This window comes from Rattus rattus, chromosome 4 (genome assembly GCF_011064425.1).
Source record: "Rattus rattus isolate New Zealand chromosome 4, Rrattus_CSIRO_v1, whole genome shotgun sequence".
Lineage (NCBI taxonomy): Eukaryota > Metazoa > Chordata > Mammalia > Rodentia > Muridae > Rattus > Rattus rattus.
In genome coordinates, this window is record NC_046157.1 from 157566756 (window position 1) to 157583993 (window position 17238).

A 17238-nucleotide genomic window follows, 5' to 3' on the forward strand; every position below is an offset into this window, starting at 1 on the left:
AAGAGGGCATCAGATCCCTTTACAGATGGTTGTGAGGCACCATGTGGTTGCTGGGATTTGAACTCAGGACCTCTGGAAGAGCAGTCAGTCCTCTTAACCACTGGGTTAAGAGCATATCCATATCTTAACCACCTTATTTATTTTCTTATTTGAGACAAGACACTTGTTATAAAGCCTCGTTGACTTGTTCTCAATACATAGAGATCTGCCTGTGGTGCATCTCCAGCACTGGAGTTAAAGCTGTGTGACTTGCAGGACAGGGAGTTTTAATCTTTTGTGCTCTGTTTGTATCCCCGAAACCCAACATTGTATGGCTTGCACTGGTTAAAACTCAGTCATTTGTTTTGCATTTTTCTTTCTTCGAGGCAGGGATTTGCCCAGGCAGTTCTGGAACTTGTGATGATCCTAGCAGCCTCTGGAGTGGCCGGAACTCGAGCTTGCTCTAATTCCCACTCCAGATGATGGGTTAATATAGTCAATTTTCCTTCCTTTCTTCCTTTCTATGATAGTGGAGATCCAGCCCAGGGCTGCTTTACACATGCTAAGTACTCTTCCACTGAGCTAATCTATAGTCCTGATTGAATGTTTCATTTATTTAAGTTACTCAGCCTGGCCTTGAATTTAGGATCTGATTGACTCGGCCTCCCTAGTAGCTGTAATCATCTATCTACCAGCACCATCAGATCCGGTTAGTGAAATCCTGGCTTTCCATTAAATCACTGACGAGATCATTGTTCACCTGACCAGTAAGTAATGTCCATGAAGGACACGTGCCAGGTGCTGAAGGTCAAACACTGTGGGAATATGAGGAATTCAAGACGACTTTCAGGTTACACTGAAAATCCTGATTGAAAAAAACCATACTGGGCAGAGTAGGCAACTGGAGGAAATTTTACATCTACTGGCCTCAGGAGAGAGGAATTTGTACATGTAGTTTCAAGGCTGCCAAGAGCCACCTTGGGAAGCAACAAAAGCGGGGTAGGGGTTGACAAGAGGGACAGAACTCAGAACTTGCACCCACATAGAGTCTGAAAACCCGAGGGAGGACTGAATGAGTTATAGAACAGTACTCGAGGCATAGATGTCATCATTAGATCATCAGAACTCAGTGCAGGCTTGTAGGAGACCTCAGAAAAAGAGGGGGTGGGGAAGGGTTTTGGGTGCTCACCTGGGATCCCAGCTGTCCCTCTAGCTGTTTGTACTCAATCCTGCACTAATTGCACAAGGCCTGGGGGAGGGGCTCTCTGGGGAGGTGGTTCCATATATAGGCCAAGTAAGGAGACTTCCTTATAGAGAAGAGGAAAGCATTCATTCTTCAAGACCGAGACTTTCTATCTTTGTAGTCACCCATACTCCTGTAGCAACTCCTCACCCAGGTTCTGTGTGTAAGCCCAATAAACTCGTGAGATTCCTCAGGCCAAATTTTGTTAGACTCATACTTAATGCTGATGAAAAGTTTGAAAGTCAAACAAAGCCAAAGCTTACTCGGAGAGGCCAATTTTAGCAGAATGTAAAAGAAAATCCCCAAGATGGCCAACCTGTGCATCTCAACTGCTGCCTAGAGGAGGCGACTGGAGAAGAGAAGGGGAGAAAGCCATATTTGTGTCAAGCCTTCGCCTCACGGCAGACAAAGCACAAGAAGAGGAGAAAGTGTAGAAGCCTGGCCAGCCTCAAAACGAAGACAGAGAATTAACTCCTTTTTGAGCCTGAACTCAGGAGCTGAACTCAGGCAGCCTCAGCTTGTGTAAGGTCTGCACTCAGCAGAGCTAGAGTTCTGTTACGGAAAAGTGGGTTTTCTCACTAAAGAGAGTCCGCCTATGGCTTTAGTGAGCTCCTTTCTTAGGTAGGGGTGGCCCCTCCGCTCTCCTTACTCTAACCTCTAAGGCGTGTCTCCTTCTGGAGGTAAATTCCATTCTTTATTATCATTCCTGTCTGGGGGTCATTTAGGATGAGGTTGAATAGATAGGATCTATTTTCACCTGTGCAAATCCAGAGGTCCCATTCCCAAGCCATTCACAGAAGGAATCTAAGCCTCCAGGCCAAGGGCGCTCATTTAGAAAAACCCAGAACTCCCTCCAGGCATTCCAGCATAGAGAACCAAGAATGTTTCTGGACCCATTGCCTTTGGGGTCTCTGCCCTAAACAGCCTTTCTACCTTCTGTTTTAATCAACTGGGACCTTAAAAGGAGGGGGCAAATGATTGTTTACTCCATCACCAAGGAAATCTCAAAGCCATCCACAGAAGGAGGGGGAATATGACCAGGTGAGGCGACTACCAGGAATAGAACCAAGGAATGTTCTGGAATACATGACTTAACCAATGTTTGCACAATTCCAATTTAGCCTAAACAGGGAGACCAGGGAAGTTTTGGTCAGCTGAACTTGAGACTAGACCCTCATAGATACTGACCAAAAGTTCTCACCAAACCTGACAATAGAGCACTGATATAACCTGGGGATGAAGCATTTGCAGTTTGTTTTATAGTAGTTGTTGTTATTATTTTAGACAGGGTCACTTTGTAGCCTTGGCTGGCCTGGGACTCACAGAGATCCACCTGTCACTAGCTGGGATTAAAGGCATATGTCACCACCTCCAGCTATAAATTATTTTAATTCTGTACCTAATATAAAGGCATATAGGTATTCTTTCATTTTAAATTGTATATTCCACTGGTTTTTGGTTTTGGTTTTAGAGTAAAGGGTGGGGTCTTCAGAATATTTCTCTGTGTAGCCTTGGTCTTCTGGAACTTACTCTTTAGACTAGGCTGACCAAGTGACACTTAGCTGTTCTGGTTATGCTGTAGTGGGTGAGGACTGAACCCAGGACCTTGTAGAACATGCTAGCCAAGGGACCTTCTTCAAGCTATATTTCCAACTGCTGTTTTGTTGATGTTGTTGTTGTTGTGGGGTTATTTTATTTTGTTTTGTTTTGTTTTGTTTGAGATGGCCTCACACCTTGAAAAGAAAAGAAATGAGGTCATAATGGTTCCTAGAAATGGTGGAGGAGAAGGTTTATTGTAGACATGAGAGAGAAAGCAGCCAGAGGCAGCTGGTGGGAGTGGGGATGAGGGAGAGAAAGGGAGGAAGCAGGAGCCAAGAGAATACCAGGGGAGCAAGAGGTCAAAAGAAAATCCTCAGACCGAGAGAGATCCAGGATTGGAGCCAACCAGGAGCCAAGAGGGCAAGAGGCCAAGAAGCCGAGTAGCCAAAATGACTGAGGGATCAGAGAAGCTGGGGGAAGGGAATCGAAGCTCAGGAGCTGGAAGGATTCAGGGTGGGGACGAGGTGAGAGGTGCTCAGGGGCAAGGACTTGGAACAGGTGTTTGTTAAATAGGCATCTCACTCCTAGGTTAATGGAAGAGCCCTAAGTCTCCTTTGCAAGAGATAAGGAGAAGACTTTTAGTAAGTCCGGAGGGGATGCTTGGTTTCATCTAAATGCCAGAGTTTAGGAAGAGGAATTTCTTGGGATGGAACACCTGCATAGCAGCTGGTATTAAAACGTGCTGTGTCAGGCTCAGGTAACACTTAGGTTTGCTTCAGCCCTTGTCTTTCAGTTTCTTGTCTTCTTTTCCTACCAATACGTGTTTTGGTCTCTCCAGCCTGCTTTATTATGATCTTAGGGGAATTTCTTCACCCAACCTTTGACCTGCAGAGGCCTAGGAGCTTTAAATATTTAAAATCCACACTATGAGTAAAGGGTGGGGTCTTCAGAATATCTACCACAGACCACAGATTGGCTGGAAGATGCTGGGAGCCTCTCTAGTCTCTGAACCATCAAACTTCGAGATTACTGGGGAGAACCAAGAGAAAGGGAGCTGACTTTTCTCAAAGTCTGGCATTTAGACAAAATCAAGCATTCCTTTGGGGACTTAAGACAGTCCCAACTTGCTCAAAGTCTTTCTCCTTATCTCTGGCAAAAGAGACTTAGGGCTCTTCCTAGGATTGGGAGGCATATTTAATAAATCAGAGCTGACCGTCTCTCTCAGAGAATTCCTGAGGGAATTTCTCCATGATTGGCTTCTCCGCTAGTTAGAGAGTGGAGTTAAGTCACTCAGCAATAGTCCAGGAGCTGAGTGTACTTTGCCCTTGTGACTGGAGTCAGGGTCGGAGCCAGAGCTGGACATTAACTAGGTTAACAAGTCACAGTGAAAGCAAACACTGGGAAAAGAACAGAAAGATCCCAGCACCCGCACTCCCCCACCCGCATTTGACTTTGGGGTCTTAACGTGAGATTTAGGTGTAAGTAGGAGACGAGAAACACACAACTAAGCAGGAGCCACCAGCATTTACGTCAGCTCCAGTGTCTCCTTGGAGGGCCTCTGACAAAGTTAGGTCTTTTCCCCCTGCTTGACAGGTTTTGGCTGTGGCCAGGGCTTTAGCTATTTCCTCCCCCCAAGAGATTGCTGGGAATTTCCAGTTTCTTAAGGGCCATTGTTTCAGTTGTCTGGTAGCCATAAGAAGGAAAAAGTCTTTCCCTGTTCACCTACCCGCCTTGCCCCCTTCCCCGGGGTGAGAGTAGGGTGGGTGTGGTTGGAGAGGTGGCTCATCAGATCAGAGCACTTGCTGTCCTTTCAGAGGACTGGAGTTCAGTTCAGACACTCACTTCAGTCACTTCTCAACAATCGTAATTCCAGCAAGGGCGATCCAGCACCCAGGCCTCCACAGGGACCCACAAGTGAGGATGCATTCCCGTAGACAGGTATACTTACATACACATACATTAAGAATCTTAAAAAAGAGAACAGCAAACGAACTTCCTGCCAAGAAGGGAGGGACATGTACCCGCAGGGTGTAAGTGGAGGTCAAAGGACAGCGAAAGCCTTTGCTTTCTGAGCGATCTCCAGCCCAACCATCTCACCCCCACCTCCACCCCAGAAAGAATAGTGAACATTATTAATTCACCAGAACACTGGCTTGATGGCCAAGAGCTTTTACAGACTTTCATAAAGTGGTTGAAGTGGTGGAGTCTTTTATTATTCATTTTAATTAAATTTTTATTTTTAGTTTTTTGGTTTTCAAGACAGGGTTTCTCTGTGTAGACTTGGCCGAGTCTTCAATTTCTTTCTTTCTTTTTTTTAATGATTTTTGTTTCACCTTGTTTTTAAAAGGGTCTCCTATAGTGCACACTGGTTTTGAATTTGCTGTTATAGCCAAGGATGGCTATGAACCGCTGGGATTAGAGGTGTGTTTCCTGTTTTCAGGCCACTCTCTAGAATGAGAAGTGGGATGTACATGGCCTGCTGGGGTCTTGGAGACCACCAGGTAGCACACACACCCCTCCCACTGTCTCTCAGATCACTTGAAGCACTTTCCTCTCTAGGTGTAGGGGTTGGGTGGTCAGCAGTCTCTGTCCAACTGAGATGGGGCCACTCATCTCAAAATCTGCTTCTGCTAGTACTGGAGAGTTAGAGATGGGGAATTAGGTCTTGTCAGCAGGTAATTACCACTGGAGAGGAGGAGGAGGAGGCTTGGATACGACAGTTTAAGCCCGTGGGGCTTCTAATTCCTAGTATCTGAGGTAAGCCAGGAAGGAAAAAGTGACCCCAGAGAGAGGGAGAGATCTAGTCAGAGGACAACAAGGACCAGAGAGAGTTCATCATGGGCAGCTAACCTGCTAACTACCTGTCTAACTGCCTAACAGAGTCAATCAGGAGGAGGCCGGGGCCTCTAATTCTTTAATATACTTTGAACAGACTTTAAATAGTATGTTAAGCTGCATAATGGGAAAGCTCAAGACAAGAAAGTGGGAAGAGCCAGCTGAGGAGAGCACAGCTTTAAAAACTAGTGCGTTGGGCTGGAGAGATGGCTCTGTTCTTCCAGAGGTCCTGAGTTCAAATCCCAGCAACCACATGGTGGCTCACAACCATCTGTAATGAGATCTGGTGCCCTCTTCTTGTGTGTCTGAAGACAGCTACAGCATATATATATATATATATATATATATATATATAGTATTAAAAAAAAAAAAACTAGTGTGTTAAACTGAGCTGAGGTGGTGCACGCTTTTAATACTAGCACCCAGGAGGGGGAGGCAGGCCGATCTAAGTTCGAGGCCGGCATGGTTTACAGAGTGAGTTCCAAGACATCCAGGGTGACATAGAGAAACCGCATGTCTCTCAACAACAACAACATAACCTAAAAGCAAATCAAAACAGAAACCAAAAGACACCATGTGTAAAGGGATGTCAGACACACGCACTTCCTTTGTTTTCTGAGACTATAACATAGGCTCATGGCAAACTCACAGTTATCTAAAGGGGAAACTCAAGGGTTCTTTGGAAAGTCATTTGGATGGTGTTTTGCTGGGGCAAACGTGTGAAGGAAGCTTTAACTGAAGCAGACCCCGGGAGAGAGGATATTCTGCTAAAGCAAGCACATGAAAGGGCACGTGAGGAAAGAGTCTTTGCTAATGATGCTCGTTTATTGGTCCACCTTACACTGCATAGCTGAGCTGCATTTGGGACTCCATAGAGAGAGATGCACCGAAACACTTCTGGTGGTGTGCTGCAGTTTCTGGCCTCTTCCAAGGACTTGGCTGGTTGGCAGAGTGATGTCAGCTGAGGTAGACACATATGAGACCCCTGGAGGACACGTGATGTTTGGAGGGTATAAATAGGACCCAATGGACAGTGACTTGCTGATAGAGCGAGCTGAGCTGTGCTTGTGGGTCTCGCATCTTCTCTAATCTCCTGCTTCACTGAGAGAGGCACAGCTGAGAACTTCTCCTGGCTTCCCTCCGGGTCCCTCCTGCTGACTCAAGCTGAGGCTGAGGCCTGGCCGTCTTAGCTAGGTCACGTCGTCACTGCTATTGCTAACCGGATTCTACCAAGCTGGACTGCTGGTGGATCTGTGAGGTGTTTACATGTGGACCGAGCTGCCGCTGCCTTCTAACCTATGAACTGAACTAACAGACAACACAGAAGGAGTTGCTTCAGAGACCCTTTCTAAACAGGTCCACTTCCACCCCACCCCTGTCCTTTCTTTTTCCTCTACCTCTGTTGGGTGTGGGCTAAAGGGAAGTTAAAACGTTTAAGAATCATTAAAAATAAGATCTGAAAAAAGAATTAGTTACAGTTATCCTCCTGCCTCAGCTTCTTGAGTGCTAGAATTACCATGATTTTAACCACATTTATTACCACAAGTTTACTTTTTAGTTTTTGTCATTTTTAAGGCACAAGCACAGCTAACTGTAATCGCTCTCATCCGTTTGTGGCCTATTTAGGGCTCCTTTCTTATTTAGGAACTTGCTGTATTTAGACCAGGCTAGCCTCTAACTCACAGAGATCTACCTGTCTCTGCCAAGTATGGAGATTAAAAGCATAGGACACTACAACCAGTGTGTTTTGAAACCATCTTATGGGGTTGGAAAAATTGCTCCTCTTCTAGAGGTCCTGAGTTCAATTCCCAGCAACCACATGGTGGCTCACAACCATCTGTAAAGGGATCTGATGTCCTTCCTCTTCTGGTGTCTGAGGACAGCTACAGCGTACTCAAATATATAAAGTAAATAAATCTTAAAAAAAAGGGGGGGGGCTGGGGATTTAGCTCAGTGGTAGAGCGCTTGCCTAGCAAGCTCAAGGCCCTGGGTTCGGTCCCCAGCTCTGTGCAGCTTTGTTTGACCTCAAACTCCCTGCATAGTTGAGAATAACTTGGAACTCCAGGTCTTCCTGTCAATATTCCCACAAATGTTGGCATCACAGGTTTATGCCACCAAGTCCGGCTCTTCTGGTTCATTCTTGATTTTTAGTTAAAGATCTATTTTTCAAATAAATAAATATGCAGGGAGGTCATAGTGGGTTACACTTATATCTCAACACTCAGGAAGCAAAAGCAGGTGGATCTCTGTGAATTCTAGGCTAACTTGGTCTACAAAACAAGAGTGTCAGCCAGGGCTACACACTAGGCTCCTGTTTCAAAAAAAAAAAATTAAAATCACTTATAATGTTTTAAGATTTAATTGTGTGTGTGTGTGTGTGTGTGTTGTGTTGAGTTGTTAATATATGCCTGAGGAGATCAGAGGAGGGTATCGGATCTCCTGGGATGTCTTGGATCTCCTGGAGTTACAGTGAGCCTCCCCTGTGGGTTCTGGGAACTGAACTCAGGTCCTCTGGGAGAGGAGCAAGCAGCCTTGAGCTCTCTCCAGCCCCTTCTGGTTAACATTTAACTAAGGCAGGTTTGAGCAACTTGAGAACTCCTTAGTGCAATGTTAGGCTCTGAGGGGTTTGAGGGTGTATGCACATGCGTATGTGTTATTTTGTTGGGTGTAGATTACATGGAGTATTTTCCTTTGTTAGTCCAGGCTGGAATTCCTCCTTCCTTAGCCTCCCATGTAGGAGAATAAACCACCATCCCGACAGCATTGAAAACTTGGGGCTTCTTCCTAGAGAAGTTTTCTTGTCTACCAATTTCCTAATTCTTGGGCTATCCCAATACTCCCATACATTTATTTTGCCTTATGAATTACCTATAATTTGGCCCATTTGAAAAAAACAAATAGTTATTGGCATTGTATTTTTATTAAATGAATATGGATTCAAATCCTGTGAAACATTTCTCAGTTTGTTCAGGTACAGACTTTAGGTCCATTAATAAGATTAGATCAAGTTGAACATAGTGGTGCATTCTTGTAATCCCAGCATTCAGGAGTCTGAGACAGGAGGATTTCTCTCAGTTTGAGGCCAGCTTGCATTACATTCAGGGTTCTGAGCTGGCCTGGGCTACCTATGGACTTGTTGTCTCAAAAGAATAAATTTACCCAGACATACTGATATACACATTTAATTCCAGCCCTCTCGGGGACCAAGGCAGTCGGATCTGTGAATTTGAGGCCATCTGATCTACACAGTGAGCTTTCAGGTGTGTCACAGATAAAGTCTCAGAAACGAACAAACAAAACCCACCTGAGGTTCACTGTGCACACCTGTCAGACCAGCATTAGGGGTTGGGGGCAAGAAAATGAGCTGGACAGCAAGGAATCACGAGTCCCTACAGCTGCATAGCCAGCTAGAGGCCAGCTGGAGGCCAGCTGGGGCGGGGCTGTATGAGACCTTGTGTCAAAAACAAAAAACAAAACAAACAACCCCACCAAACCTTTAAAAAGCCAGAGGAAAATGGGTGCAGTGGGTCCCAACACCCAGCTCTCAGGAGGAGGGGGAGTCAGGGGATCTCTGTGAATTCAAGGCTAACCTGGTCTATAAAGGGAGTTTGAGGAAGAAGCCAGGTAAAATGGCACACACTTTTAGTGCCAGCGTGGGGAAGGCAGAGACAGGTGGATCTCTGTGAGTTTGAGTCCAGCCTGGTCTACAAAGTGAGTTCCAGGACAGCCAGAGCTGTTACACAGAGAAGCTTTGTTTCAAAAAACCCCAAAACAAATTTAAAAAATCACACCAGAAAAAAGAAAAACAACCCCCCCCAAAAAAAAACCCAAAACAAAACAAAAACTTTAAAAACAATTTTAAGGCCAGTCGGAACTACATGAGACCCTGATTCAAATAAATGAAATTCACATCCTTAGCAGTATTTCATTTTTGGTATTTTATAGTCTCAGAGCACCACAGAGTTAAGATTTATTTCTTCCCATGAGGCATGTCTGGCTTCACGCTCTACAAAGCTGAAGATGACTTCGAATTTCTGATCCTCCTGCCTTTACTCCTTGGGGGCTGCGATTACGGATTCAATTCCCAGCACCCACTTGGCAATTCCCAGCCTTCTGTAACTCCAGTTCCCAAGGACTCGAACTCCTTCTGGCTCCTGTAGGCAGCAGTGTACCTGTGACGCGCAGGCTCACAGGCAGGCAAAGCATTCACGTACATACAATTAAAAGTGATAAAAACAAGACAAGGTGAAAAAAAAAAACCCTGAAAGATAGAGTAGCAGATAGTCTGTAAGATTTTAAACATCTTTGTACTATATAGAGTGCATCATCCACTTACAGAACCTTCCCGTTAACACCACTGAAATGACTAAGGCATAAATCTATGGAGGTGAAGGGAATTAAAAGTAACCAACAAGACATGTTCTTCAAGCCAGAAAGGAGTTCATAGTGGAATCTAGAGCTGGGGAGGTCAAAGGGCAAGGGCGGAACGGGACAGTGAAAGCAGACAGGTGCCCAGGAGGTGGGGGGATGCAGGAATCGCCTGTGATGGCGGCACCGTGAAGTCCTATGTTCTCCCCATGCCTGTCTGTGCTCCACGTGCATTCAGTGTCCAAGGAGACCAGAAGAGGGTGCTGGATCCCCTAGAACTGAAGTTACAGATGGTTGTTAGCAGCTAAGTGGCTGGTAGGGAATCAAATCAAATTTTTTTAAGATTTATTTATTTTATAAATGTGAGTACACTGTAGCTGTCTTCAGACACACCAGAAGAGGGCATCCGATCTCTTTACAGATGGTTGTGAGCCACCATGTGATTGCTGGGAATTGAACTCAGGACCTCTGGAAGAGCAGTCAGTGCTCTTAACCACTGAGACATCTCTCCAGCCCAGTGACCTGGAAGATATTAGAGCTCCTTCCAGCACTATCTCTAACACTAATATCTAAGGAAAACGTTCACTGGTGCCCAGATATTTACCTCACAGTGTAAAGTTATTGTTAATATTGGGAACATTTCCAATGGACATACCACAGGCACCTTTCAAAACACTAAGTTGAAGGTAGGCATGGTGGACCATGCCTGCTAACACTTGATAGAGAAGGACAGTCAGGCACTCAGGGCTACGTGGTGAATTCATTTTTTTTTTCTTTTTTTTTTCTTTTTTTTTTTTTTTTTTTTTTTTTTTTTCGGAGCTGGGGGACCGAACCCAGGGCCTTGCGCCTAGGCAAGCGCTCTACCACTGAGCTAAATCCCCAACCCCCGTAGTGAATTCAAAAAGCTAGCCTGAGCTATGTGAGATCCTGACTCAACAAAACAAAACACCCAAAACTTAACATGGCTGCCAGAATTCCAGTCATTTTAAACTTCTACCAACACCTGTTTAATTACAGATCATCTTTAGATGGTGGAAGATTTCCCTGAGAAGTGAGTATCGGTCAGCAAAACCTGGAGAGACAAAGGAAACTCACGAAGACTTCCTAGATAACTCTCATCTCCAAGGTATCACGCCCCAGCGCGTGTGGCAGGGATGTATCACGCACGGCATACTTGTGCGACTATGTTCCTAGAAATAATGGATTTGAGTTTTACTTTTGAGGACTGGAGAGGTGGCTTAATGGTTAAGAATGTGTGCCCTCTTGCATAATTCTTTTCCCAGCACCCGTGGGAGGAGGGGCTTACAACTGCTTGGAACTCCAGCTCCACGGAACCCAGTGCCCTCTCCTGGCCTCTGTGGGCAATTGCACACACTCACATACATGTAATTAAAACAAACAAAAAAGATGTGTCTTTTAAAAGTGAAACTTTTCTGAGGTAAGACTCTCTTAAATTCTAGTGTGGTATCATCTTTCTGGGGAGGGGGCGTAAACAAATGTCTGTTTACCTCAGATAGGATAGCAATCACAGACCAAAGATGTGATTCCACCCAAGTACTGTGAGTGTCTTGGGGTTAGTCATGGGATGACTCAAAGGCGGCTGTGTCACTGAAAAGCCCAGCCTTGAGTGTCTGATGACTCACAAAGCCTGTGTCCCCATACAACTTACAGGCAGTTCCAATAGTCTCTGTTCATTTCTACCTTCCCTCAGAACCCTACAGAAAGGCTTCTCCCTCAGAGGGATGGGGTGGGGGGAAGAGAGAGAGAGAAGACACAGAGAGAGTGAGAGAGAGATTGAGAGACAGACAGAGAGAGAGAGACGAAGACACACACACAGAGAGAGAGAAAGAGAGAGAGAGAGAGAGGACACACACACACACACAGAGAGAGAGAGAGAGAGAGAGAGAGAGAGAGAGAGAGAGAGAGAGAGAGAGGAAGCTCATGGCTACACACACCTTGTCTTGTGTGTCATTCAGCCTGTTGGAGCCTCTGTGGCTGGTGTGATGGCTCAGTCCCTTTGTGAGTCAGTTTCCTTGTGCTGGGCTGGGGATAATCATGGTTACGTTATTCGGTCATCTTGAGCCTTGCATGGCTTCCTCAGCAGTATACATAATCAGCTCTTAATTAGTATTTGCTGTATTGTTGAGCAGACTGTGTTTGACTTGACTTCTTTTTTCGTCTCCCCTTGTTCTTCTCACTAAGGTCCCCTACAAGATTTCTCAAGCACAGATCTTGGCAGAAGAGCTCAGCAAATCACTCTTGCTGCTGGGATCTCTCAGCAGTACTTAGCGAGGTGGTTCTGTCCTTAGACCTTTCTCCGCTCCCTTACTGGCTCCTTAGTCTTCAAATCAAGATGATGGGACTGGGAGGTCAAACTTGGCTGCCTTTCTCCAGGCTGTAGTTATGCCCTGGGTGTTCTGGTTCAATCTCTAGCTTTCTTTTGTTTTGTTTCTTTGTTGTTGTTGTTGTTTGTTGAGACAGGCTTTCTCTGTGTAGCTCTGGCTATCTTAGAACTTGACCAGACTAGCCTTGAGCACAGAGATCCCCCTCTTCTGCCTCCCACCCCTACCTCTCAGTGCTGGGACTAAAGGTGTGCTCCACCAGCAGCTGACTCAATCCCTAACCTTCAGTGCCATTCATTCTTAGGGCTGGAGAGATGGCTCAGTGGTGAGGAGCATGTACCACCCTTCCAGAGGACCCAAGTTCAGTTCCCAACACTCAGGTCAAATGGCTCTTAATTCCTGTAAACTCCAATTACCAGAGATCCAATTTCTCCTTCTGGTGCGCGCGCAGGCGCGCACACATACACACACACACACACACACACACACACACACAAATAAAAATAAGAAATAAACATTTTAAAAACGGATCTTCACGAAAGGGTAAGTCTTAAGTAAGTATGTCTCATTTCAACTTCTCTAAATACCACTCGGGCAATTACATAACTGTGCCCAGATCAGTCCACAAGAGGACCTGCTCGACAGTGTATCCAAATAGAGCTTCCAGTAGAGGATTCACTGGGTAAACTTGCCTGCGGCCCATCTTGATGACTTGAATTCCATCCTTGGTCCCCACATGGTAGAAAGAGGGAAGGGACTCTTATAGGTTGTCCTGTGACCTACGCATACCTTCCCTGGGGTGGGTTGGTGGGTGGGAAGGGGGTGACCTCAAGCCACAAATCCTGAAATTACCTTTTATCTTTCTGTCATTTACTGAGTCTAGCCCATTCCTAAGTCTGCAATCTGCACAGTGGTAGGCAGGCTCCAAGATAACCTGTAAGGAGGATCCTTGAGTGATTCCCACCACCCTTGCTGATCACGTGACCAGTCAGATTCAGGGTACCCGATAGTGTGTCACTTTCTTTTTTTTTTTTTTTAAGATTTATTCATTTATTATATATAAGTATACTGTAGCTGTCTTCAGACACACCAGAAGAGGGCATCGGATCTCTTTACAGATGGTTGTGAGCCACCATGTGGTTGCTGGGAATTGAACTCAGGACCTCTGGAAGAACAGTCAGTGCTCTTAACCGCTGAGCCGTCTCTCCAGCCCCCAGTATATCACTTTCAAGATTTAATTAGACATGACACTATCACTTCTCTCCTGGTGTTCCCTTCTTCCTCTGTCCCTTTCCTCTGGCCCACTTCTAGAGCAGTCAGGTGCTATGGCTTCAGGACACTGGGAGGCAGGCCCGTCTGTGAGAATGTAAAGGCTCCCCAAAACAGCTACCTCCAGGCCTGCTTGCTTGTTTTTTGAGACAGGGTTTCTCTGTGTAGCCCTGGCTGTTCTGGAAGACAGGACTGTAGACCAGGCTGGCCTTGAACTCAGAGAAACACTTGCCTCTGCCTCCCAAGCGCTGAGACTAGAGGTGTGTGCCCACACTACCCAGCCAGGAGCTTTCTTGAAGGCAGATCTTCCAGCTCTTTCCAGTCCTTAGATGACATAGTGACACAGTCCCAGCTCAACCTCAGGAGACCCTGGTTCAAAAATAAACAAACACAAAAGGGACATTTTTCTGGAATGTCTCCACTGGCTTGCGTATTATTCAGTCTGTGCTGACACGGCCTTATTAGCTCCCTCCAACCCTAGACAGAAAATCACAGCCTTTCTCTGGAATACTGCCTCCCACGCGCTCCGTGTCGAAGACGGCACTGTACATCCAGTTGTTTGTCTCTTGTCTATTTTATTGTGGTAGGAACTTTGTTGATGGGTCTTTGATACTACTTAGAACAATGGCTGGTCCACAGCAGCTCAGTAAATAAATTCTTATGAATTATTTAAGAGAATTCTTCTCTTTATTATTTTTTCTTTTTCTCTTTTTTTTTCTTTTCTGTTTTCTTTTTTTCTTTGGCAGGGTTTCTGTATGTAGCCTTCGCTGCCCTGAATCTAGCTGTGTAGACTAGGTTGACTGTGAACTTGTAGAGAGCTTCCTGCCTCTGGCTCCTAAATGCATGGATTAAAGGTGTTTAAGAATGTGCCTGGCCTTATTATTTTTAGACATCGTTGTTTTGTTTTTTTAGTTATTTTATTTTTAATTATATATTTGTGTGTATGTCTGTGGATTTGTGCATGTGTGAGTACCAGTTTCACAAAGTCCAAAGTAGGCCTTCAGATCCCCTGTGGTTACAGTTATGGATGGTTGGTCGTGAGCTGCTGTGAAACCTGTTGGAATATATTAACTTAGAGACCCCTAGTCTTCCACAGCTAACTAGGAATGTCCTCAGATGTTTTCTGAGGTGTAGCAGAGTTTCCTTGCCCTTCTACCACCCCACCTGCCTGCCACCCACCTGCCTGACACTCCTCTCAGTGTCTTTGAAAAAGACCTCAATCCATAGCTTCCTTTGTCCTGTTACTTTAAAACCTTAATGAAAGTGTTAGGTTAAAACACAGGAATGTGAGGGGTTGCAGAGAAGGCTCCGGTTAAAAGCACTGGCTACTCTTCCAGAGGACCCAGGTTCAATTCTCAGCACACACAAGGCAGCCCACAACCATATTAACTCCAGTTTTAGGGGATCCATTGCCCTCTTCTGTCTTCCATAGGTACTGCATATACTTGGTCCAGACATACATGTAGGCAAAATATCCATGCACATAAAATATAATAAAATTTAAAAATTAAAAAAAAAAGAATGTGGAGTGACCTGACCTTGACCTCCCTTAGTATGTTCACTAATATTTGGCTCCAGAATAAACTCTGATCTCCTTTGAGGATGGCATCATGGTTTTACATTAACAGGTGTTTCAAAGGGGATCTTAATGACTCTGTCCCTGAATCCTGAGAAAAATTGAGAAAGGCGTGTGTTCCTGGAAAAATCTCGGTTTTCATTGCAGTTTAGTCTAATTGGTAAAGAATTTCAAAAACGGACTCTGAAGGAAACTCAAGGAAAATTAGAGGTTAAGAGAAAAAACCCAGGGCAGGTGAGCCAGATGAAGGCAGAGGAGAAAGTGGGGTTTAAGTTAGGATCCAAGAACGCATATAACTGGGACTAAGGAGATGGCTTCCCTTTTGGAGAACCTGGGTTTGATTTCCGGCACCTACAAGGCCATGCCTAACCACTTAACTCCAGTTACAGGGGACCTGACGCCCTCTTCTGGCTTCTTTGGGCACTGCATGCACATACATACATGAGTAAAAATTTAAAGGAGGGAGGGAGGGAGGGGGAAAGAGCGAGAGAGCACTAGCTTGGTAGCACATGTCTTTAGTTTCATCATTCAGGAGGCAGAGGCAGGTGGATCTTCACAGCATGGGCTGCAAGGCCAGTTCCAGGTCAGCCAGGGCATCACAGAGAAACCCTCATCTTGAAAAAGAAAGAAGTCGGGGAGAAAAGGGAGGAGGAGGAGGAGGAGGAGGGGCGGAGCAGGCGGCAGCTTCAGCAGCAGAGGACTTGCAAGCAGCTGTGAAGCTGAAGGTGGGAGTGAGAGGAAACAGAGTGTCAACATGCACACTATCCCAAGAAGAGACAAAAAGGAGGAAAGGAAAAAAGTACGCCTCTGAGTTAGAACTCAGAAACATGGGGACGCTTAGCAATGGTTTGTAAGTAAGCAGCCACTTTGAAGGAGAGGCCCCTGGGTGTATATTGTCTCACTAGGCAGCATTCCTCCCATCTCCTTAGCATGGTTTTAGCTTTGAGGGCTGGCATCTTCTGGACTGGTGATTGACAGGATCAGTTGGATTAAATCTTAAGGGAGGGGACAATGGTATGTGGTGACCTAATCATTGAGGGGATCAGAACTCAGAGTCTCGTTTTTGGCTAAGAGGAAACAGCCTTCCCTTAATGGAACTCAACACACGCCTGAGATATCTTATGGTAAATGTTCAAGATGATCAAGAGGGAGGGGTCCAACTGGCCTCTGGACCCCAACCCTGCTGGTGCTCATTCAGATACCTAACTTTGGGCACATGGATGGCTCTAGTTGCTTGTGGCTACCAGAGTCCAGGTTTTGACTCTAAAACCTCCTGTTACACAAAAGGAAAAATTTCACCCTATTGCCTGTGTCCACGTCTGAACAGGTGTCTCTAGGTTTTCAACCTTTAAAAAGATTATTTGTGTTTGTATGTGTGCTCGGAAGGTGTGTGCGTTCACTTAAATGATGTACATTTTATAATTGTAACTTTGCATAGGCATCAAGTGGCAAATTCTCCCTGAAAGTTTACCCAAGGACACAGTTTTGCCTTATGGGTCAGGTTTCCAAAACCAGCGTGGGCTGGATTGACTCTCTGATCTTGAGATCTGCATGTATAGGGCATACTGTGGACCACAGGCGGTTCAAGTTTAATAGTTGTCAAAGGAGGCGACTACCCCGCTGTTCAGAGGGGAGCACATGCAGCCAGATGTAGGCGGGTCCTGCACGCAAGGCACGTTGTTTGGAGAGGGCTGGGTGTGTAATGCAAAGGAGTGAGTTATTAGAGTAGAGTAGGTTAATTATGGTGGTGCTTGCTGTTAATCCCAGCACTTGGAAGGCCAAGGCAACAGATGTGTGTGAGGTTGAGGCCAGCCTGATCTACATAGTGAGTTCAAGGGCAGCCAGGGCTACACCGAGACCCTGTCACAAAAAAACCCCAATCCAACCCAACCCAAAGCAAAATGCATTTCCATTCCTTGATTATTGAGGGATCTAAGGAGTGAAGAGGGATCTTGTTTTTTTCTTAATTTTTTTTAATCATACTTTGTGTGGGGTATGCTTGTATGCATGTGTGTTATGTGTGTGTGTGTTGCATATGTGTGCTTGCATACCTCTGTGTGTGAGTGTGTGTGTGTGGGGTGTGTGTA

General features: G+C 45.4%; 1 protein-coding gene across 1 annotated transcript in view; it reads left to right on the forward strand.

Moving 5' to 3' along the window:
- Fbxo36 (F-box protein 36) overlaps window positions 1–17238 on the forward strand; it is a 66627-nt gene that overhangs the window by 29454 nt on the left and 19935 nt on the right. Inside the window, exon 2 of the mRNA XM_032901512.1 lies at window positions 10982–11090. Coding sequence (XP_032757403.1) covers window positions 10982–11090 — 109 coding nt within the window. The remainder of the gene's footprint in view (window positions 1–10981; window positions 11091–17238) is intronic.